Here is a 23,665-nt window from a genome sequence, read left to right as displayed (position 1 = left end):
TTCCTCCTGTGGGGGGGGACTGGGGGGGGGGGGGGGTTCCCGTTTTTCCAGGTTCTGTCATACCTGTGCCACTGGCGCACACATTGGCAACCATCATGGACGATATGGTACTTGTTTATCTTCATAATACTCTTTAAACAACCCCTATTCACATTTTGATCCTTCATTTCCATTTGTACGACATTGGTACTTTCCTATTTAATTCAACTAACTACATGTACCATAATCCACCTTGCTACAGCTATCAATTCCAGGCCATTCCCATTTGTCAGTATTGGAACCACAATCCCCAGAAGCCCTAGCAATCAGTGCTGCTTCCACCATCTCAGGACCAGAGAGGGAGGAGGCAGATTATCTTCAGGTTTGCTGCTCCAGGTGCTGCCAATTAGCCTGCCTCAGTACAGGGCAGGATTTAAGCAGCTCCCTGCAGGAGCTCAGTCTCTTGCATCAAGAGTCCTCCCAGCCCCTTTTTGCCTTGCGACTCGAGTTGTATGCTGTTACTGTTGCTGCATTTTCCTGCTTTGATCCAGTGCTCTTTCGGGGCTGCCTGCCTTGCAGCCTGCTACACTCTGCTGCCTACAACCCTAGCCTTCTGGGCTCCCTGTCTCACAGCCCTGCTCCTCTGGGCTCCCTGCCTTGCAGCCTGCAAACTTCCGCTGCCTACAGCCTGGTCCTCTGGGCTCCCTGCCTTGCAGCCTGTTACACTCCGCTGCCTACAGCCATAGCCTTCTGGGCTCCCTGCCTCACAGCCATGCTCCTCTGGGCTCCCTGCCTTGCAGCCTGCAATCCTCCGCTGCCTACAGCCCAGGTCCTCTGGGCTCCCTGCCTTGCAGCCTGCTACTCTCTTCTGCTTTCAGCCCTGACCCTCTGGTCTCCCTGCCTCGACGCCCTGTTCTTTTGGGTTCGCTCCTTGCTGCCCTACTCCTCTGGGCTCTCTGTCTGCCGCCTACTACGGCTCTCAGTCCTGCTCCTCTGGACTCTCTGCCTTGCAGCCTACTACAGTCCTCTGCAATCCACTACAGTTTTTTCTGCACCTTGTGCCATCCGTTACTGCAGCCCTGCTTCCTTGTTTGCAGCCCCCCTATATCCTCGCTGCTTCTCCCTTGCTCTCTTCCTTGTTTGCAACTCCTTGTTCTTGATCCCTGTCCTTCTCTTCCTCGAGTCCTCTGTCCTGCCCTTTAGTTTACCATTTCTATTGTACTGTTTTTTTCCTTCATTCCCTTCTGCTAGATTTCCCTTTTCCCTGGTTATTTCTGTTCTTGTCTCTTTTGTCTTATGCTGATCCTCTGTACAGAGCTTGACTGTTGGTTTTCCGGCAGACAACCTCTGCCCCTTCCCTTGTCGCGTTTTCAGTGTTACAGACACCCACAGCTGTTATTCCCAGCCATGAGCAGACAGAGTTGGCCCCTGTAATAGTAATCTGTGCAGAAGGCTGGAGTTTCCAAAGGTCCGTGGAACACTCTTTTCTATTTCTGCATACACCCCAAGAGTGAATCCAGTTTGTTTGTATCATTGTATTTCCTGCCCTTTTCTGTTCACAACTACAGTTTCCTACTTTTATTTCTTGTTGAGTTTCCTGCTGTGTGTGTACTTATCTGTCACCTTACATCAGCACAGCCACCCAAACCCTACCTGGGGGACCTGTGCCACTCTTGACAGAGTGCCATCCTTGACAGGTTCCTGAAATAGGGATTGGAGTGTTCCTGCCATTTTTCTTCGCTGACGTTATTAGAAGGAGCGCTGTTGCCTAGTGTTCCCGGCAATTTCATCAGGTTCCAGAATTCTCGTGCATTTTTTCCTGCTCCTTTTTTCAGCATTTCTTCTGAATCGTTTTGATACATTGTTGCGCGATAGCTTTTGATCCAGGATTTATATTTCTTTGTTTCCGCGACAAGTTCATTTTGTAGATCCTCTGAGGTGGAATTCTTGGCTAGCCTCTTGAGATGTTTTATTGCCGCTCGTTTTGTCACCACCTGCTTGTCGTACTGGTGTGTTTGTAGCTGCCCAGTTGGGGTGTTTCTTTTGGTCGTAACTTTGTATGGGCTCATAAGAGGTTGGTAGTCAATAGTTGATCTATTGCAGTCGTAGTTCGACATCAGTTAGTCTATTCTTTCGGCTGTCAATCTTAGTCGGTTACCTTGAGCATTACTTTCAACGTTTAATGGCATCAAAAGCTTTTGCGCGCTTATGGATTTCTATGTAGATTGCAGAAGGTTGTGGTCGCTTGCTGTGGTCCTGATAACTTCGAAAGATGTCATCAGCTTCTGCATTTCTTCAGACACAAATATGTAATTGATTGTTCCTGTTTGGCCTGTTCTTTCCCATGTCGGAATTCTTTTTGAGTTTGGGAAGGTTTGGGCTACGTTAAGGAGACCTTGCAATGTCATTAGTTTTTTCCATTGCGCTCCCCTGTCTTCAGCTGGTTTCTTTTGTGTGATCTTTGTGGTCATTGCTATTTTTTCCTGGTATTTGGCGTTTAGGTCTCCGCCGACTATGCTGTGTGTGATTTGTTTTTTGACGTTTTTTCCAGGCATTTGGCGTTTTGGTCTCCGCCGACTATGCTGTGTGTGATTTGTTTTTTGACGTTAACGTTGTCTATCTCTTTTTCGATTGTTCTCAAGAACTTTGCGTCCGAGATTGCTTGAGGGTTCCAGTAGACAACTATGATGGCGATTTGGATCTTCTGTTTTTTCAGCGTTTTTGCGTTGTGGTTGGTCCAGTTCAGCACAGCCGCAAAGTGATGTTTCGAAGTTGCAGTTGTTTCAGATAAGCTAATTCCGCTCCCTGAGCGGACTGCCAGTATGATACCTGAGGACGGGCGACCTAGCCGGCTCTTCACCGCCGGTGCTATTTCAATGTCGAAACCGTCCAATAAAGGTTTTTCAGTTAGCCAAGTTTCTTGCAATGCCAGTACGTCGAACTGGCCTAGATCGATTCCGCCTGGTTTCGTAAGATGTTGGAAACCACATGTGTTCCATGAGCCAATTTTTAGATCGATCTCTTTTGTTTCAGTTGAGTCCGCTGTAGTCTTCTTGGTTGGCCCTACTTCGTGGGCTGCGAATTGCTATTTCTTCATAGTTGTTAGTAGAGCTTTGGGCAGCCAATCCCATAGTTGCTTCATTTGTGCGGGTTTGTCAGCTCTTGTTCCTGCTGGCGAAGCTTTTTGGCTGTTCGAGGCCATGTTAGTTTCTCGGGTTCTTTGGGGAATTAGATTATCTTTGGAAGCTGACTAACTCTGCAGGTGCTCAGTGGGGTCCGATTGCTTGAGTTTGTCTCGACTTTTTTCGGGTTTGAGACCTGATGTTGAGCGCAGTTGTTTCGAGGCAGATAGTTTTGACGAGTTGTTTTAAGTTTCTTCGGGTGCCCAGTGAGGCAGTCTGTTGTTTTTATATAAGCGCTCCGTTCTGGATTTGTAATGCGGTCTATCAGGAGTTTTTCTTGACTTCTCCCGCGGTCGATGTTCCCGGACATTGGTGCTTGACAGATTTGTCAGCTGGAAAACCCAGTATAACAGGTCGTCCTGTGCTTCTTCGATGGAAAAGCTTGGTACAGACGATCCTAGATGCAGAAAGAATATTGCTTTTTCGTTTTTATGGTATGGCTCGACCAAGGTAATGTCATCCGATCTCAAGTTTTTTAGCACCTTGCACTTTCTGAAAATTCTTAGTATCGTTCCTCTGTTTAGCGTGATGTAATCCTTATTCCTGGTTGTTTGTTCCAGTTTAAGTGTGGTCGTCTGGGTGTTTTTTCTGCTCTTATGATCAGGTGCTCATGAGTCCCTTGTTCGGTCTCTGGGTCCGGTTTTTCCGTCTTGTCCTATAGTTTGGGTGTTAATCTCATGGGCTCCCTTGCTCTCGTGTACTTGATTATGAGATGTATTTGTTGGTGATCGCCTAGTTCTGTCCTGTTGTTTTTTTTGTAGGTATGTTGCTTTTGATTGGTTGAGTGTATTGAGTTATGGTAGAAGTTTTCTTTGGGTCTCCTTTCTCTTGATGTTTTCAAGTTGTGGTTACTCCGACTTCTTGTTATGCGCGTGCGCACTGGGGTCGAGCTCCTTCTTTCGTGCGTTTGATCTGTCTGTTTTTCTCTCTTTCAGGGTCTTTTGGTCAGTGTGTCCCCGTTTTGTTTATTTGTTTTTTCGGTTCCTGAGTCTAGATGTTGAGTGATGTTCATCAAGTCATCGTCCTTTAAGAATAATCCACTGTGATTGGCGATCTTGGTGTCTGCTGATTCGAGGAGGTGCTAGTAGAATTCTCTTTACTTCTGACTGAGGTAGATTGACGCATGGTTGCGGGATTGAAAAGCTGATCTTGAACCTGAATTGCTGATTTGCTTTGTTCTGTTGATGATCTTTCGTTTGCGCTCGAGGGGGGACCGAGCTTCAACAGTTTTTGGTTATTTTTGTCTCCTTTCAAGTTTGTTTGGAGCCTTTTTTCTGCTGGGGGTAGTTCAGTGTCCTGGGCTGTATCCTCCAACGGCATCTCCGACCGCATTAGAGTCGAGGTGAAGATGAAGGGCTCTAAATTGGCGTTTGGTCGCTCTGTGCCTCTTCCCCGATTGCAGTTGAATAAGCTAAAGTTATGGCCTTGAATCAGTTTTGTTTTTGAAGAAGAGCGCTCATGCTCTGATTCTTTTTGATAAGTATCGAAAGTTTGGGTTTCTGCAGATTTTAGTTGTTTGGGTATTGGAAGGTGATCACCGAGTTTTGTTGGATCCGGGTGTTTCTGCTGAGTCCAGCTCCCTTCTGTTTCTTTATTCTGGGTCGGAGTTGTTTTTTCCATGGCTGTGATGTAGCCTTCTAAGTAAATCAGTTTTGTATGTATCATGGCAGACATAGTTGTTTGGTCTTTTAGGGTCTCGTTCAGTGATTCAAATAATTTACAGAAAGGCGCGAGTGCAATGGTTATGGCAGACATGATTGTTAACAGGTCCGGTTTTTTGGTGGGCGTTTCTTTTTGTGTATAGGATGCAGCCTCACTTCGTCTCCTGTTTTTGGCAGGCGTGTGGAGGAATGAGTCTTGTGTCACTTGGTGAAAGGGGAATTGATTATTCAGAGAACCTCTTTTGTTTGTTTTTGGAGGAATGGCATTGGGTAGGCAGTTTTTCTCGGGGTTCAGGGGATGTCCTATGTTCTCACTAGTTCCCCTTATATCTGACGGACTCATTGGAGCGTTGGTATTTATTGCAGGGTTTAGGGTCTCAATTTATGGATCTTTGCAGGGTGTCACTTTCCCCTGCTTAGGAGTTGGTGGTGGCTGTGGTGTTATTGGGGAGAAATTTGGCTGGATCAGTCCTGAGCTGCCGGTCTCAGGGGAGGGCAGCAGTGAGTTGTTGGCCAGATTGGTCTTTGAAGCCTGGGTTGGGCCAGGCGAACTGTTGTTGGGCAGCTTGTCCCCCCTGCTGGCTTCCAGGATGGCTGCTTTGTGTGAGCTTAACTCTTGTATTGTTACTTCCAAACCACTATTAGCTGTTGTAAGGGTTGGTTGCATGATTGGATCTCTGTTGGTGCCGATTTTCCTTGCTTGGCAAACCGGGGCTAGGTCTTGGATTGCCTCCAGAGTCTCAGCGTCAGAGAGTTCATCAGAAGGATCATGTTTCTGTTTTCCTAGGCGTTTCAAAAAGTCTTTGGGGGTCCGTTTTGGGTGTTCTTGGCAAGTGTTTTTTTAAGTGTTGTTTTTGTGTGTTTTTTTTTGTTTATTAACTGTGTCCACGTGTGGTGGTTCTGTGATTTCTTCCGAGACAATGTGTCCTGCGTTGTTTTCTGCAGATTTATGTTTGTCTGTGGCTTTTATCTTTTATTTTTGAGTGCTTTTTGTTAAGTACCCTCTTCACAGTATATTTTGTCATTTGTGCTGCAAGTTTTTTTTTTTTTTTTTTACTTGATACTGTTGGGGAGTCGGTTAAGCGGCTCTTGTGGTTTTCCACGTCTTCCCATTCTTCCAGTGTCAGGTCTTCTTTGCGCTGCTTCTGCTTTCTATCGGCGGCCGACAAGTGTGGTCTTGTGCTGCCGCCGTGTCTGTGCTTTCCGCGGTGTCCACCAGAGATCGCCTCTCCTCAATTGTGTGGATCATTGCGTTCGTTGTCACCAGGCATCGGACTTCCGTGTGAATCGGCGTCCGCATCTCCGGTGGCGAGCGCGGCCGGGCCGAGTACTCCCCGTCTTCCTTTGCACTCCCAAGCCCCTCGTCCGCTGTTTCCCGGTGCAAGTTAAGTCTGTGTTAGAGAGAATTCTCTGAAAAGGCTAATTTCCCAAACCTAGTGAGTCCCCCAGCAGCTTTCCTGGATTTTTGTGGTTTGTTTTTTTCTCCTGCTAAGAGTAAGACTCTTTTACTCCCACTCTTAGAAATGATTTGAGGTATATATCTGACTATTTGTGTGATTTTGGGCTATGGGGTCTTTTACTCCATAGGGTATCATCTGGTTTTTTTTGTGTATGCGTTACAAAGCACCCTCAGTGCAGTAACACAGGGGTGTCATAGTGACCCCTAAACATATACTCCATATCCTGGGACTGACTACTGTCTCCCAGGGCACGTAGAGTCACCATTGACTTTACTAGTCTTAAATTGTGAACAGAACCAGTACAAACCATCATATTGTGGAAGTACCTGAAGGGGTTAATTATATTGCCCCTGGGTCCAGTCCCCCCTTGTCGAGTTTCTGGCTCCACCGGAATATTCTCTATGGGATTTTCCCATTGATTTTAAACACACCACTTTTTGGTGCAATGTTAAAGATACCGCCGGTGTATTTATTTAATATTAAAGCAACGGTTGGGTCTTTTTGCCAGAACTCTTTTCTAAAATGGCGTTCGTGTCCGTCTCGGTAACTCTGACCAAGGTCGATCCCTTTGTTCCACTTTTTGGTGGGCTTTTCCACAGAAGCCCTCCAAATGGTGCCACTCTGTCTGGGTTCCACAGGATGGGTGGGGAGGGGAATTGGCACCCTGGACTGCGTTGCCGTAGCAACTCAAGTCGCACTCTGTTCTGATTGTGCCAGTGGTGAGCCGCCCGGCTCATCACTTAGCATGTTTGAGTGACAGCTAGGCTGTTGAATGGGGTTTTTTCTGCATAAAAGCAGGGCCTTTGGGACTGGAACTTCAGAAGTCGCCACAGGACCTAAGAATCCGAAGAGGGAAGAAGCTGAGCCATCTGCAACGACGACACCACCGGTGGAGCCCTGCTGCAACGAACTCACCACTTTCCCAACGACAAGAGAACATCTTCTGATGGACGAGTCTTCTTCCGCTGAGCTGGTGGGACCAACCAGTTCGCCCTTTTCGCCTTGCAAAGACGTCTCTTGGTGAATCGCCCGTACTAAGTACCCCGGCGGCCGGATAGCCAAGCTTCACCACTTTGACCGCGAATAAAAGGAACGCACCTTTTATCGACAAACTCCGCGGCTGGTTTCATCCCTGTGCAATGCAATGACTCCACGTTTCCTCCTCGACGAGATCCTCTCTTCCCCTGGTCGAAACAATGAACTGCAACCACTGCCAGGAACAACTGCCACCGCTGGAGCTTCCCCTCTCTTTAAGGTAATGTGTCCTGCCTGGCCTCCCTTTCTTCGGTTTGCCCAAGGTGACCCTTAAATCCTTGGCGTTCCAAATGGGTTGGCCCCAGACCTTCTAACTTTACCTTTTTGAATCGCCCCAACCTCTTTTGAACATTCTGCAAAGACTTTTAGTGCATTTTAAACCGTGTGATCCTGGGCATATTTCGCTTGGCTCCATTTAAAGTGGGCCTGGCCTATGAACTTTGGCTCTACAGGGTATACTGCCTTCTTTCCCTTGCTGAGAACTCCTAAAAGTGTTGGGACTTGTTTTATTTCTATGCTCTGCCTTTGTTCTCTCCCTTTAACTGAACTATTGGAGTGCCATCAGGTTATGCGCTCACCTCTGTTTAACAAATCGTGGTGTTTTAACTCTGACTTGTCTGATAGTTATCAAGGGAGGTGTGTAAATTTTATCTGACTGTGTTTTAACTTGCTTTTGATTTAGAGTGATAGTATATTGCCTAAAGTGTGTTTTAAATAAATAATTATATACTTTTTATACAAAGCTCTGGTCAGTGTTTGTTTGTTCTACTGTGTTTTTAGCCCTACTGTGTATACTCTATATACTGCCCTACACTTCTTGAGAGGCGTCTGACTGCTCAGCCACAGCTACCAGGTAAAACTGGGTGGTACAGACTGCTACCAATTGGGTTTACTGCTTACTCCTGTAGTCTTAATCTTTTTGCAGTGTTCCCCAAGGGAACTGCACATGATTCTACCTAACAGTCTGGGGAGCACAGGCAATGTGAAAAGTGGGACTTCTTCAGGAGAGGAGTCGTCCATTTGGCGCGGCGTGTTCCTGCTCAGCTTGTGTGCAGGCCCTGCCGCCGGGCCCTGCCTCCGCAAGCTCCCTCACTGTCTGCCCTCCGGCCGGCAGTGGGGGAGTCCCAGTAGGTGCAGTGGCGGTCGAGGAGAGCGCTTTTCCTGGATCTGAGGACCCGATGTTCTGCATGGTGAGCGCTTCGGTTGTCACGCAGGGTGTCACGCCTTTGTAGCTCGCCAAACGTGGTGTCAGTTTCAGTTTGGTAGTGAAGTTGGCATCGTGTTTAGCGCCACCTGGTTTGAGCTGATGCGGTAGGCGAATGCATGATTCCGCTAGGTCTTTCTGTGCATGCTGTTCTGCCGCTGTAGTTGGGAGTGGATTGTAGACACGGCCTACTGGGCAGAGGCGCACACGCCAGCTCTCGTAAGGAGATGGGGGGGGTCTCGAGCTCCTCAGGCAACTTTTTTCCCCCTCGTCTTCAGAAACAGTGGTTTGTGATTGGTAGGCCTCCGGGTGAGGGGTGGATGTTTCCATTTTCCAGTCTTTCCGGTCCTTGCAAGGACTGCAAGGACTGCAACTCCCTCAGCGACTGGCTCCGCGGGGGCGCTCTGCGGTGTTGGTGGGGTATATGTAGGCCCACCCACACTGGTAGTAGAATTAAGACTGTAGAAAGACTCCACAGTAGCTGGAACAGAGCAGGCTGAGAGTTGACTGCATGGACTGCAACTCCCTCAGCGACTGGCTCTGCGGCCGCTCCGCGGTGTTGGTGGGGTATATGTAGGTCCACCCACACTGGTAGTAGAATGAAGACTGTAGAAAGACTCCACAGTAGCTGGAACAGAGCAGGCTGAGAGTTGACTGCAAGGAATGAGACTCCCTCAGCGACTTTGTTCCTTTGAACTCTTTGCCCTTCTTCACTGGAATGCTCTTCCTTTTTCTCTCTGCTCTATTTCTGTCTATTCCCTTTTCTGTGGTTCTTTTAAAACTCATTTACTCCAACGTTCTTGAGTGATCGTTTTCTGGTTTTGATTGTTTACTCATTTTTATTGTACTGCTCTTTTACCCTATGCACGCACTGTACATAGGATGAAAGAGCAGTACAATAAGATTTAAGGCGCTTAATAAAATACAAAAATACAAATACCAAGCCTCCGAGATTATGCAATGTGATCTTGAAAGTTCAGTGTGTGATCAAATACAATGCCATAGTGATAAGCTGTGGCAAACCGAGATGAGAAAAGGAGGTAAGGAAATAGTGCTGTGAGGTACTCAATTACAGAAGTAGTGAGTAAGGAGATAAACTTCGTTTCTGAGGTTTATACAGAGAAAACGATATGTCATACCTTCCTCAGCTCTGGGCAGGCATGAAGAGAGTTTATACTTAGTTTCGGCAAAAAAGAAGGAAATGAAAATCCTATTTGGGAATCATCGGCAGGAAAATGTGATTGGACACGAGTTTGTGTTGGTTATGCCTCAAGGATTGAAAATATTCTTTTGTAGCCGCTGAAGGTCAGTAATGGACAGACCTGGGCAGGTTGTATGGTTTGCTGGCAAGGCAGAGATGGATCGGAACGTCACCTATGTGCACCGAGAGTTGAAGATGGTGACATTTGTTACCTATTCCAAGATATGGCTTTTATCAGTTGAATAAAAGGGGTCAAAGGGAGGACTGGCCCCTTCAAGGTTTGTTTAACTGAGATGTTGTAGTAATAACTGGATCCACCGAATGGAGGTGCCCAAGATTCCCATCCATGGCTCAAATCACAAAAGAAGGATGCTGTGGTTTTGATGATCACAGACTACACGGTTTGAACAGTATGAGTGGTTCTTGTGGTCATCAAATGGGGGAGAGAGGACATATTAGCTTCTGCAGTCTTTGTTGTGAGGGGGTGAAACTAGACAGGCAGCCATGCAACCAATTGTGGTGTTCCGCATACTCCTGCAGTTCCACCCTGACAAGGATTGTGATGGGTTAAGTGTGAGATATCCTAAAAGTCTGCTTAAACACCACGAGCTGCTGGGAGTTTCTTCTTCAGCAGGGTTATAAGAGGCTCGCTGACTGCTGAAGCTTGTCGGCTGGCGGGAGTTTCTTCTTCATAGGGTTATAAGAGGCCTGCCGGCTGCTGGGAGTTTCTTCTTCACAGGGTTATAAGAAGCTTGCCGGCTGCTGGAAGTTTCTTCTTCATAGGGTTAGAAGAGGCCTGCCGGCTGCTGGGAGTTTCTTCTTCACAGGGTTATATATTATATTTGATATATTAGATAGGGTTATAAGAGGCTTATCAAACGTTTGGCGCCCAAGTCGCACTCTTTCCTCCAGCTGCAAATCTATACCAGAAGTCTCCGTCATTTGCTGATGGCTCAAGATGGCCGCCTTAATTCCCATAGCACCAGTCACGGACAGCAGAGCACATCAGGGGAGGCACTACGCGCATTAAGATATCTTGGACCATTCACTTGCGCTTTCACCTTTCATTCTCTATCGCAGAGCCCCACTATCAGCATTCTAGCATTGTTCATTAAACATAATCCATGTAGGCCAGTCTATAATATTCTAGAAAGTCACAGTGCTGAAAATATGTGCTTCAGCCAACGATTACATCACTAGAATTAATAACAGGAACATGCATGAGACACCTTTAATTGCTGATGAGTCGATTTATGATTCGGATATTCTAACAAAAACCTTTCTGGTCAGTGGGATCAAACAAACAGTGCAGGCTTTATTTTAAGAATACATGAATGACAGAATTACGTGCATCTCTATCAAGTAAAAAGCTACCTTCCTAAAGGCAAATTATGAAGACCTATGAAACAATTCCGAGGTGGGCTGCGAGCATGGCGGGGGTCTGCATTCTAATAGGATGCATTTATGAAAGGCAGAGTATAGCCAAAGTGTTATTTGGGCCAACAGTGGAATGTTGCGACTTAATATTATGAAGTCATAACGGTTTCTTAACCAACTTTCATGTGTTATACCGTAAAGCCCACAGTTTTCAATAGGGTGGCCTGAATGGGGAAGATTAATTTGTCTTTGCATTACAGCATTGTGCAGAATGTAGGCAGAAGGGTGTACTTACACTGGCATGGTGAGAGGCGTTCCCCCCAATGTTGATGTTCTTGAGAAGTTGAGGTGAGCCACCGTACTGTCCAGAGATTTGTTTCCTGACTTCAGCTGCCACCGTTCTATAAGAGACACACACACATGTCCTTAGTTAGCAGACGCACAGGCTGGCGTACACAATCAAGGCATTTTTAAAGCATACTCGTAACAGGATCTACTTCAACAACCCAAAAAATATATGGAAAACGGGAATACTGACAAAATATGTTCGTAACAGTACACACACATGCCCAGGTTCTTTTTTAATATGACTTCTCTACTTTTATAGATATCTTTTTACATAGAAAATAAAGGGCAGGCTCAGAGACGCTACATCGGAGTAGCCCAAACACAGCAACAGCTAAGTGAAAACATTCATTTATTTATTTTATTTGAGCATTTATAGCAGCGCGCCAAATCCTCAATCAGCGCACTAGTGAAATAGGTGTGGATAGTAGCCAGACATTTCAGACAAAACTTACAAAACTTATCAGGCTTGGCCCCACCCCAAAAGGGGCATTCCAGCCCGAACTGCTCACTGATGAGCCCCAACAAGGGTGAAACATGTTTGAGGATGCTTGTGGTCTAGTGCAGAAGGGATGTGACCTAGCAGTTCGGGCTGGACTGCCCCTTTTGGGGTGGGGCCTAGCCGGATTTGCATATTGTCTTTCCCCTTCTGTAATGGCTTGGCAGGCGAAGAACGGTGGTCTGGAGGGTTGCCCAGAGCAATGCCAGTGGTTAAGATTCATTCTAAAACCTTCCAGCCATCACCTCTTTGTTTTTGTGTGGTCAGGGCATTAAGCTAGAGACTGGGCGTTGGTGTCATTTTTCATTATTCAGTCCAAGGTTTAGGTCTCGTAAGAGGATGGCCTTTGTCGAAGGTTTGGTATTTGTGGAGATGATGTGCATGATATCATCTTCAAATGATAGCACTGGCCCTGAATCAGCAGCGAAGTGGTGTAGGAGAGGGTCCGCTTCGTTGAGAGCAGTTCTCCTGAAGTCAGGGATGCATTGCTAATATCTCTAATGGTTTTCACATTTTTAGCTATAATGGCTGCTACTCCTCCTCTAGTCGTGCCTGTCCTTCCGGTAAATGGTGTAATTTGGGGGTAAGGCTAGGGAAAGGGCTGGCCCCGATGGTAGGTGTAGCCAGGTTTCTGTAATTGCTAATAGGTCTACTTCCAATAACGTTGTGAGATCTTGAATCTTCACAGCATGTAACATTAAGGATCTGGGGTTAATCAGGGCTCCTTTTGGGGCACTTGTTAGTGCAGGATTTGATAAGGTGCGAGGTATGGGGGGGGGTTCCCAACTAACTCTTCTTTTTGATTTTTTAGTGTTTCTTTTTTTTTTATTCTGGATCAAAGTGGAGTGTGGCTCTATTTGGGCTAATTGCCCTTTGGGTGTCTGTTCCTTGGTCATGTAGATGGGGCGGGGAGATATGGGTACATGATCTTAGCCATTCATTCCTGAAAGTCAGTGACTTTGGAGAGGCCAAGTTAGCTAGAGGCAGTGCCATGCGTGTGGGGTTGTGGAGCGACTGTGTGGAAGCCGTTGCAAGTCTTGGAGGCCTAGTTGGGTCTGGGTGCCTACCAGTGGGTCCTTAGGGTTAGAAGCAGTGGTGCAGTAATCTGCAGCTATGCTAGGTGTGGGAGGCAGCAACCTGTGTGGGCTCGCAGCAATGCAGTGTGGTGAGGCAAGATCTAACAGTACAGGTGGAAGGGGTGCTGGCGGCAACAAGGGCGTGTTATTGCAGTCCTCATGTGAGGCTTTTCTTGCATCGGAAGCCAAGCGATGCAATGAGGCAACAGCTAGTAGTGCCTGCAGAAAAAGGTACTGGCACAGGTACATTGCTAAAGTCACAATGTAGAGCCCTTACTAAACAAGCAGCCCTTAGATGCCGTGAAGTAAAATCTCGTAGAGCAGGCATAAATGGTGCAGCGGGTGGCAGGGGTGCAGTGCTAAGGTCTCCCAATACAAAATGTTCAAGACAAGCTGCAGGGCCGGCCTTAAGGGCAGCAGCGCCCTGGGCGAACTAGCGCCCCCCCTTGCCCACCGCGCCCCCTGCTTAACAGGGGGCGGGGCGGAAGGGGGCGGGGCCAGGATGGGCAATTATTATTATTTTTTTTAAAGCTCCGCGCTCCGGCGAGGATGTTAAATAGGTGCCGTCAGCACACCATTGTCATTGAATGAGCCCCCCATCGTGGGTTCATTCAATGACAATGAGGCGCCTGCCACACCTTCTGCCACCACGCCAGCTCGGGGGAGCGCTTGAAAGACTCCCCGGAGCTGGCGTGGTGGGGGGCTAATGGCGCCTTTTCTTGTGAAAAGTGTCCACGGCGGAGGGGCGCATTTAAATGCACCCACCGCCGTGGGCACATTTTACACTAAAAGGCCGCCTGCTGCGCCTTGTCCCACAACGCCAGCTCGGGGAGCCCTTGAAAGACTCCCCCGAGCTGGCTTGGCAGGGGCAAAAGGCGCCCTGAGGGCGTGGCGCCAAGGGCAGTCGCCCGGCTCGCCCCCCCTTATAAGGCCGGCTCTGACAAGCAGCACTATGGTGCAGTGAGGCAAAATCCAGTAGCGCAGGCAGAAATGATACGGGAGTATCAAGGGTGCAATGCTAAGGTCACAATGTACAATATTTTCAAAACAGGCAGCGCGCTATGATACAGTGAGGCAAAAGCTGATAATGGAGGCAGAAATGATACTAGAGGCGGCAAAGATACATTAATACAGGCGTCGACAGACATTTCCAGAGCATGCATCCAAGTGATACATTGAGGCCGAGTTAGTAGTGCCTGCCGCAAGGTGCATAGGTGCTGGAAGCGGCAGGGGTACATTAGTCTGGTCATCATGTAGGGCATTTACTTCACCATCAGCAGCGCTGTGCTGTGAGACGAGGTTTAGTAGGTCGGGCATAGAGGCTGCAAGAGACAGCCATGACGTACTGTGTAAGATAAGTCTTTCTGTATGCAGGCGGCCTTGTCATGTGCTGCAGTGACGTCAGTGAATGTCAACGTGCAGGGAGCTGACGAGGGCAGAGTCATAATGAGGCGGCTGGCAGGAACTGCTGGAAATGGAAAAAATGTACTGGGGTCACCTGGGTGGAGGGCGGGCTGTGGGAAGAAGGGGGCGCGGCTAAGGGGCGTGGCCCCCATCCAGGTTGTGAAACACCGAATCTCTTTCATAGAACCCAATCCTAGCGATTTGCATAAAAGCAAAGAGCATTATGGAAACATCATGATGTCCAGAATTTTAAATGTTAAAGATGTCTTATAGTGATTCGGTAAGAAGCCCTTTAAAGTGAATAATGGGCTCTTATGTTTTGATTGGTCACAATATTCACCCTAATAAAGAGAGGCCTGCAAGTTGCAGGACATATACAATAGTTTGGACAGCTGCCAACACTGTATGTGAGGCTTGGGCAGTTTCTACTTGCAGTGCCGAGCCTTCTGAAACCTTGTTGAAAAAGGTTACTCATGTGTGCAATGTAATGAGCAGACTGCTTGCAGAAGAGCGCTCAGTACCGAATCTTCTGAAAGCGGTTTGCTCGTTGAGGCATCCGGACCTGGGAGAGTCATGTGCTGTCCCCTGGGTCTGGGGGATGGAGTGGCGCTCTGGCAAGAAATATTGTGCCGCAGCGCCGCTCCGTCTTGTTCTGGCCCATTCCCTGCACTGCTGGCAGGTAAGTCATTGCTAGGCTAGTTAACGTGCATAAGGAGGATGCTGGTCAGTACAGGCAAAAGGGGGTAGGGGGTAGGGGGCTGGCGAGAGGTGGCGGCCGTATTGGAATTTGGAGTCACTGTCATCCCAGGTGAGAATGGTGGAATGGGAGCATCCCGGTCGGCCTGGGGCTGGGCAGATCCTGGGTGAGGATGTGAACGTAGGGCATGGGCCTGCGTGACAAAAGAGCAGCATTCTCAGAGGGCCAGTATGGGCGGTCAATAGCTGCCATGGTACGTTAGGGGTGGGGAGGGGCATAGGCGCCTCTTACCTTCGTAGTTTTTCGGTAAGAATTGGTGTAGTAACACTGTGTGAGACTACACAACACTTATCTGCTTGGTATTAGGTAACACACCTTTTGGTATAGGTCTGTGCTACACAAGTTGGTAGTGTGACTGGGGGTCTCTAAGGTTGAAGAGAATTAACACAGAAATGAGAATTCTCCCTAGCAGTTGGTTACTGGGTGTTTTGGAGTAGGCGGCAATGCGAGATTCCCTGTGTTAGAGGACGACAGGGTGGGTCCGGTCAGGTATATTGACTACATGCATTTGAAGCAGGTGGTGCGTGTTGCAAATTACAATGTTACCAATTTATGTAGAGTGTGGGCCATAGATCACGGTCTAGCTGGGCCTGCAGGCCGGCTGAAACTGCGATTTGGCAGTGGCATAATTGTTCGGCGCGTAATTGACCACAGTCAATTTCGATGCAAAACCAATTTTGCTACGGCCAAAATCCACACCTCCATGCCCCCCACCCTTCAATACATCCTCACCCTCCCCCCACTTATCTTTTGCACATCTGCTTTCTTTATGACCCTGTGGCATCAGTTTTGTCCCGCTTACGCGGGTCGGGTCCGACGCTGCAGGGTCTGATTTTCCCTTTTTTTTCTCCCCTGCCTCCAATCCTCAGGAAGTGGGTCCACCTCAGCTACCGCCAAAGGCCAACAATACCAAACATGGGGAGCGGGGGACACCTCTGCACCCCCTGTTCGGCAGTGATTACCCAATCTGAATTCGGCCTGATTTACCATTCGACCAATTAAAATCGATCAAATTGGGCAATACCGACCAGCTATGGCAGGATTGGGCCAGACAGGCACTGGCCTTGTAAGGAGGCCTTTGGTGGAGTGCTTTGGCTTCACCTGCCGGCTTGGTGCTGGTAGGCAGGATAAAGCTGCCGGAAGCCAGTGCAGGGGCAGTGAATGCAGCAGCCTTGCCCTGAGCGTCCCTCAAGGCAGTAGCCTCCAGGGGGAAGCTCGAATGCCAGTCGGCCATCTTGTGTAAGAAGGAATTACAGGGGCACAGTGAGGGCACAACATACTGAAGTTTATGAAAACGGGGTGACCAAGTAGCGTTCAACTGGTTGAAGCTGCAGCAGATGAGAATCAGTGAAGGAAAGCTTGAGAGAATAGAACTCCAACAGTTCTTTTAAAAAGGTAGGCAGATTGTCATGGCACCAGATGGGCCCAGGAGAAGTTACATGTGTACGGTCCTTCTGTAGACAGTAAATAGAGTCTCTGTTTCTGACTGTGACCATCATGCTTTTTCGAGGGGGATCAGTTCATTACTATCGTTTGAGAAGAAGTAGTGGTTTCAGTCACTTATGTGCGATGCTTTTCCTGTTCTTGCCCACCTGTACTTTTCCCTTTTATTTTTATTAGGTTTAGCTGCTAGGCTGCACTTAATCACCTTCTATAAGGTGAAACTATTGCTCTGGAGAGCAGACAGGAGGGAGGGAGAAGAGATGCGAGTATGGACAAAGCTTGTGGGCACTGCTTGGTTATTTAGCCACCAATTAACTGGCCATGGTCATGCTAATCCCTACAACCATTCCCACCCCTGCCCAAAACACATCCTCTTGGGAACTCCTTGAGCTCTCGCTATAAAGCAGCAACATCAAACTATGTTGTAAAAGCCAGCAAGTGTTATTTCTAAGACATCTTCTGAGAGTTGAAGGCTTCATTTGCAGCTTCAAATATGCTACTGGTGTAATAAAAATGTCTCTTAATCAAATGTACCTTAAGCTACTTGATTTAAAATCACTGAAATGTTTTTTTAAACTTTGGCAAAGCTTCTTGGCTTGTGTCTAGGTATTAGATAGCCATTCACCATGCTCACTTATCGTATAACCCGGCACTGGCACCATTTTGCAGCTCCTGCCCTATTATGGCCACGTAGCATCATTATGGCGATGACTGGCAAATGCCTATCCTAGGTCTAAACAGAAGCCACAAGTGTTGTATTTGCCAATGCTTCTTTTTTTAAAGCCCTCCAGTTGAGTATGGAAACCATACCTAGAAGGAAGCTCGCTATCCCCGGCAGCCACAGCGGGGGACCATTGGAAAGCACCAGTTGGACAAGGGGCAAAGCCTTGATTCTTTTTGTGTGTCGGGTTGAAGAGCACCACGGATGATGTCTCCTCTCATCCCTTTTGTCACATTGGTTGAACTATCTTGCGGTTCTGCTTTCCTTCAGTCTTACACAGGCTTATTCACCTTGCAGGTTGGTGCATAGGCAATGATCCGTAGTATTTTCCACAGGGCTCAGGCACAGGATAACAGCGCTTGGAAAAGGGACTCCAGGAGCAACTTGAAGGGAAACGGATGGCAGATGAGCGGGCAGGCTCCAGGTAAAGTCACCCTACCCTTCTAGAATCCCCTCAGTATTTGAGGTAGACAGCCCAGTCTCTCTCAAGCCCCTCCGAGCAAATAGGAACCCACCACTCTGGCAACCGCAGCTAGTGCCCCTGTATGGTACTCATGTGCACTGAGAATAGATGCTGCACGGTGCGGTCCACAAACGCAAACAGTTCTATGTGTTTTGATGGCACATTTCTTCACAGCTTTTTTTCTGCATGTTTTCCACTGGTTATTTTGCTTTAATTCGGCCCCCACTTGTCCCCACCCCATATTGATTCCCCCATGACCCCCTGCTTTTTACAGCTAAATTCGGTTAAGAAATTCAGTTGTGACTTTTCTGCGGTAAAAAGACTGGGTACCAAGTAAAATAGAAAGTGGAGAGGTGAAATGTCCATCACCCAAGAGAGCAGACATCTTGAGGTCATTCGCATATCCGGCACAAGCAGCCATGAAAATGACTGTCATTTTGGGGGTTTTCCGATCACCTTATCCAGCTGAACAGGGTACTCCAAAAAACGTGGTCTGAAAAAATATACAATGATGGCCCTACGCCTCTCTTTTGGTGCAGAGGAGCAGGTGAATGTTGGTCCAAAAGGATTCCTAAATTGCTGGATTTAAAGGTTGAAGTAGACAACCCTTTCTACGTCGACAGGTGTTGCCGAATAAAGACAGCCAAAAATAGGGCCAGGCTGGATTCTGAAGTGTCATGGGGGGTAAGAGGTCATGGCCAGCTATGACAAGACGTGATCCTAGCATCAGTCAGAGCAAAGACCAGAAGGCCCTAACAATCCTAGATGGACCACCACAACAGTGAGGAAAAACAAGCTTTAAAGGGGATTAACAAGCAGTGTATTGCCAGCTGGGTAAAGGCAGATGATTATTTCCGGGTAGCATGGAGGTCACAACAGAGAGAAAGAAAGACTATTGAATTTGTATACCAGTGGGACAAGTCGGGACCATTCCTCTACAACTAAAAAGTGAGAGTTCTGTTTGCGACACAAGATTTGGGCACATCTTTCAAATGATTTATCTTGGGATTACTAGTTGTTTATGAGTGACTATATATACCCACACCCACTATCCCCCCTCAACAAATTAAAAAACATTACACTTGATTCACCCGTGGACTGTCCTTAGGCCCTATATAGGAGTCTGAAAAAAATTGTCTAGTTTTCCCACTTTTCATTCGGAATCATATTCTTGTAGCCTAGGCCCCCAGCGGTGCAGTACTCAAAGGGTTAAGGTCTCAAAGTTAAGAAGTGTGAGAAAGTGATGATCATGTACTGTGGCCTGCCTAACTCCCAGAGAAGCCAAAACACTTTGAGGCCATGGCATTGCCAGATACACAACGTCAACAAATGTACATCTTTTATTGAGATCCAACAAGCTGTGGGATTGCCAATATGTGTTAGTTTAATTCTTGTTTTTCATGCCAACAAAACAAGATCTATTAAAAGATCTATTAAAAAAAACACCGATTGGAAATAGGACCTGGGCTGTGTTTTCCTCCACTGCCCTAGAAATCGTGTGTAACTGACAACAAATCATCCAATGTCATTTCACTCCTAAAGAGAGAGCCTATGCGCCCTTTCCAGTTCTGAACCTGTCACAGAGAGTCTTGATTATATAACACTTGGAAGACATTTACAAGCTCAGGGAGGTGCAGGTTTGGCGCCATCCCTTTCGTTTAGCATTAAGACCAGGTGCTGATCTCATTACCCATGCAGCTGAAACAGGCTAATGCAATTGCTCTGCTTTTGGGAGCTATTTTAAGAAGACGTGGAAGAGCATTAAGATTTCTGCACATTAGCGTGTCTTGCAAGGGAAAACGAAAGTATTTCTTTGTGTGGGGATTTCACATATTGTGACATACGAAAAAAAACGAAAAGAGTCTTCCACTAAGAAGTCTGGTTCGTGCATTAAAACACACAAAACACTTTCATACATCATGGCTATCGGCCAGTTGCAACATTTAAACATTAATCACTAAAATTATTAATAAACAGAATCAATAATACAAGCCATTACCACTTTTTATTTGATTTTTGGTACATTTTAAAGCACACGCACATCCGGGGTTTCTTGGAGCTAGACCAGGAAGTTTAATTCATTGAAAACCTTGGAGAGGCTTTACTTGCAAACAGCCATGCCTAAATGCATCACCAGACCGGATTTCGGGTGGAAGCAAAATCAAGGGGGAGGGTAAAAAAAAAACACAAAGAGGCCAGCCCCATGTTTTGCTGCTTTTGAATGAGTAACCAAAAACACGTTCGCAGAGCTGGCGTGGAAAGGACGCCTATGGTGGTAGGGCAGGAGGTTTTCTGTAGAGGGCCGCTAAGAGGTGAAGTTCTTTATGGAAAATGTATTTAAATGCGCAAGGTTGTTTACAGTGCATATTCTCCAGTTGGCTCAAAGAAGAGGTAACTTTGATTCAAGGTATACAGCCATTTCTTTTATTGATTCTGTCCAATTAATTACGAATTGCTCAATTGACAAATTTGATATTTGTAATTCCTTTGTAATAAAAATCCTTGACGTGCATTTCACTGTCATGGCACAGTTTCTTCACAAGGATTGTTATAAAGGATTACCTTTTCGATCATAAGAGGCCATGTTTGATGTCAATTTCATAATTCATACAGGTATCCGCAAACATCTCCAATGCCTAGAGGGAAAGAGTTCCACCAACTTCTAAGAGACTCTGTTGTTTGTGTTTTATGGTCAATACATAAGTTCTCTGTGGTACCAATGAACAGACCATCTATTCTTACAGCCCACGGGTAGATCGTGGAATTTCTGCAGGACCAAGGCCACCTTCGTTCTCCTGGGGAACACCAGATGTTGTACCGTCCAATCAAACAGAACATTGATGCTTTCACCACCACCATATTGAACAAAACAAAACATCAACACAGCCAAGAGGTCATCAGTGGAGTATGCCTGTCCTTTTTCCATAGACTTGATTAAAGCTCAGCAGTTAAGGGTTCTTTATTTACCAATTAATTTCTGGTGTGATATAGAAGTATTTAGCACGAACAGGTGTTTTGTGCTCAGAATAAGAAGATTGTTTGTGATAAGTAAGCAGTACACTTCTAAGCAGTGTGGCGCTGGTTTGGTAAATAGTTTTGTATCTGCTATCGGTAAGAGATTTGCTGGCGAAGGGAGGGCATTTGTTTTGCGTTGTGTGCCGTGAAGAGGTTCAGTGCACTTGATAGGAGTCTGGTGTGGATTTTGGGGAAGGGGTTTTGTGCAGGCTGGGATTGGGATATCTAGCAGTCTCACGTGTGCCGGATCACATCAGACACACTAACCCCTTAACACAGCAGCAGCAGCCACACCACATTTGGCTGTCTATCTGCACCATGGGCCTTTATTTTAAAAAGTCTTGCTTCAAAGGCCGGCGCAACACATAACAGTATTTGTGGTGGATACAATTAACTTTATCTGAAAAAAAATGTGCGCTGATCAGAACAGACGTAATACTGTGGACAACAATGCACCACAACCCGAGTGGCTGCATGCTTTGTTCCGGAGTAATCAATTTTAAAATTTTTTTAATTTATTTATTTGCATTTTTAAAGCACTCACACAGCCCGGGGGCATTAAAATGCTGTTACAGGAATAGGTTTCTTAGTTGCTTATTTATAATGCACTTAATACACAGGGGTTTCTAAACGCGGATCCGGGGATCGAACCTGTGTTGCTTCGTGTCGTCTTGTTTCCAAGGCGAGCACGTTGCTGCTGAGCTATCCTCCCGGAACAATCCCATGTATTGATCTCAGTCTTTCAGACATAAGGGCACTGTGGCACTTTGCATTTCTTTAAAGGCCTGCTTTTACTTCAATTGGTATGTGGCTCACCAGGCAGAACAAAGACGCGTTCTCAGAGGTTTTCTGAACTTTAGATGGTTTGCTCCTCCCTGATCGTTGATGGGACAGAGTTCCAGAGCAGTGGGGCCTGAGTGGAGAAAGAGCGATTGCCCTACTTTATACATCTGGAGTTCTGAACGTAAAGCTCCATCTGAATGAGAGCAGGTCGACATTCAGGGTTCGAAATTGAGGGCCCCTGGGAGCTAGTTAGCTCCTGCTTGTAGACTAGAAGTGCCTGGTTAGCTTGACAGCTACTTGGACCTACTTTCTACTCCACAGGCCAACGAATGTCGAACAAACACACACACCTGTGTGAATTAAAATCATAAGGGGTCATAACTAATGGACAAAACTATTTGTTTGCACCTTATGTGGAATTACATTTATGGGGAACACTATGTACTAGCTCCTCATTCCCGAGTGGTCATTTCCAGTCACTGGGTAATACTGATTACCCAAGAGCTGCTTTTAGCGCCTGCGTATTCAATCTTAATTTCGAGCCATCACTTTAGAGGAGAGACTGAAGGAGAGATTGGAGGAACTGAGATTTAAAGTCAGGGTCACTGTTACTCCTTACACTGTCTGTATATTTCTATTTCTATTTATTTATGTTTTATATAGCGCCTTAAGCCATGGCGCTGTACAGAGAATGAATAAGCAAAAAGAAAACAATCAAGGATGTTGCAAAAGGTGAGACTTCAATGACTTACGAAATAAAGAATAGAAAGAGGTAGAGCAAAGAGAGTAAGGGAGGGTGTTCAAGTGCAGGCGAGCTAAAAAAGGGAGAGTTTGAATACGAGACTCAACGCAAGGGAGGGCGAGGTCCCACCAACAGACATTGAGAGGAGAAGCGGCGAGAACGAGAAAGGTTATAGAAAGAAACCAGAACAGAGAGAGTCAGGAGCAAGACCATAGAGACATTTGAAGACGAGGCACAGGAAATTAAATTTAAGTTGAGAGTGAAAAGATAACCAGCAACATCTGTTCTTATGCTCCTTGGTATGTATTGCAATCATGTTTCACAAATGTTTCAAAACATGGCTTTTTCAACATCACCTGACCAAGGGATTATCCCAATGGATGCAGAGACTGCAACTCGCAGTACTGTGCTATTGTTAAAAGAGGCCAGCTCAAATGCTGGCTTTCCTCACTGTGAACAGTGGTCTGTTGCTCTCGAGCTAGGACCACGCCCTAAACAATAATATAAAAATTAACAATATTACCTATTTTTTGGCATTACTTTCTTTTTCAAGCCCTGAACACTGTGACCCAGCCTTGTTCGGCGTGGGCATTTTTTGTCTTAAAGGACAGTCGGACCTGTTTGAGATAGCAATGATTACTCTCACAGAACACATCATAGCACACACTCTTACTGTTGACACATGCAGCCAATGGGCCTCTACACTCTCTCAATGTTGTGACAGAATCACTTGTCGCGATGGAACTGCCAAAGACGCTCTTCCCTACAATGCATATAAAAACTCTGTCTTTACTGTTTTCTTATCCATTTTGTGGCTGTTGGATGAAACTATTTTTAAGGCAAATTTTTTGTGATACTAAATCTTGTAAATAAAAATATATATGTTTTAACAATGCATGGTGTATTTGTAGTGGTATGCATCAAGGGAGGAATGGATTTTTAATTCACACGTTCTGGGGCACGAAGGGATCTGCATGCAGTTCAGCAAGCATGAGCAGACAATGGGCCTCATTACGGGGTTGTCGGGAAAACATACTGGTAGGCGGTGGGTCAGGTGGCGGAAGCAGTAAATCCCCATTCCCATGGAGTCCCTGTTAGAAGCGGTGCCAGTGCTTCAGGTAAAAGCATGCCAGTAGGGGCCTGAACTCCAGGCTGGTCAGGCCTGCCAAGAGTTCCGTACCACTACCAGCAGACTCTTCGTCTGGTGGTCCAGAAAGGGTGCCGGTATGTTGCTACCAGCACCCTTATTTCCAGACCGGCAAACTCATAATGAAGCCCAATGACTTTTTAAAATCATATTTACAATTATGGCCATTCG

General features: G+C 46.6%; 1 protein-coding gene across 14 annotated transcripts in view; it reads right to left on the bottom strand.

Moving 5' to 3' along the window:
* Positions 1–23,665, bottom strand: part of DOCK7 (dedicator of cytokinesis 7) — a 1,498,361-nt gene that overhangs the window by 1,402,843 nt on the left and 71,853 nt on the right. For all 14 annotated transcript variants that reach the window (XM_069642017.1, XM_069642019.1, XM_069642018.1 and 11 more), the window contains exon 2: positions 11,395–11,500. In XM_069642017.1, the coding sequence (XP_069498118.1) occupies positions 11,395–11,500 (106 nt within the window). The remainder of the gene's footprint in view (positions 1–11,394; positions 11,501–23,665) is intronic.

Source organism: Ambystoma mexicanum, chromosome 1q (genome assembly GCF_040938575.1).
Source record: "Ambystoma mexicanum isolate Mex_15411 chromosome 1q, UKY_AmexF1_1, whole genome shotgun sequence".
In the NCBI taxonomy this organism is placed as follows: domain Eukaryota; kingdom Metazoa; phylum Chordata; class Amphibia; order Caudata; family Ambystomatidae; genus Ambystoma; species Ambystoma mexicanum.
The sequence above is the reverse complement of the archived record's forward strand: the minus strand, read 5'-3'. Positions and strand labels throughout refer to the sequence as shown.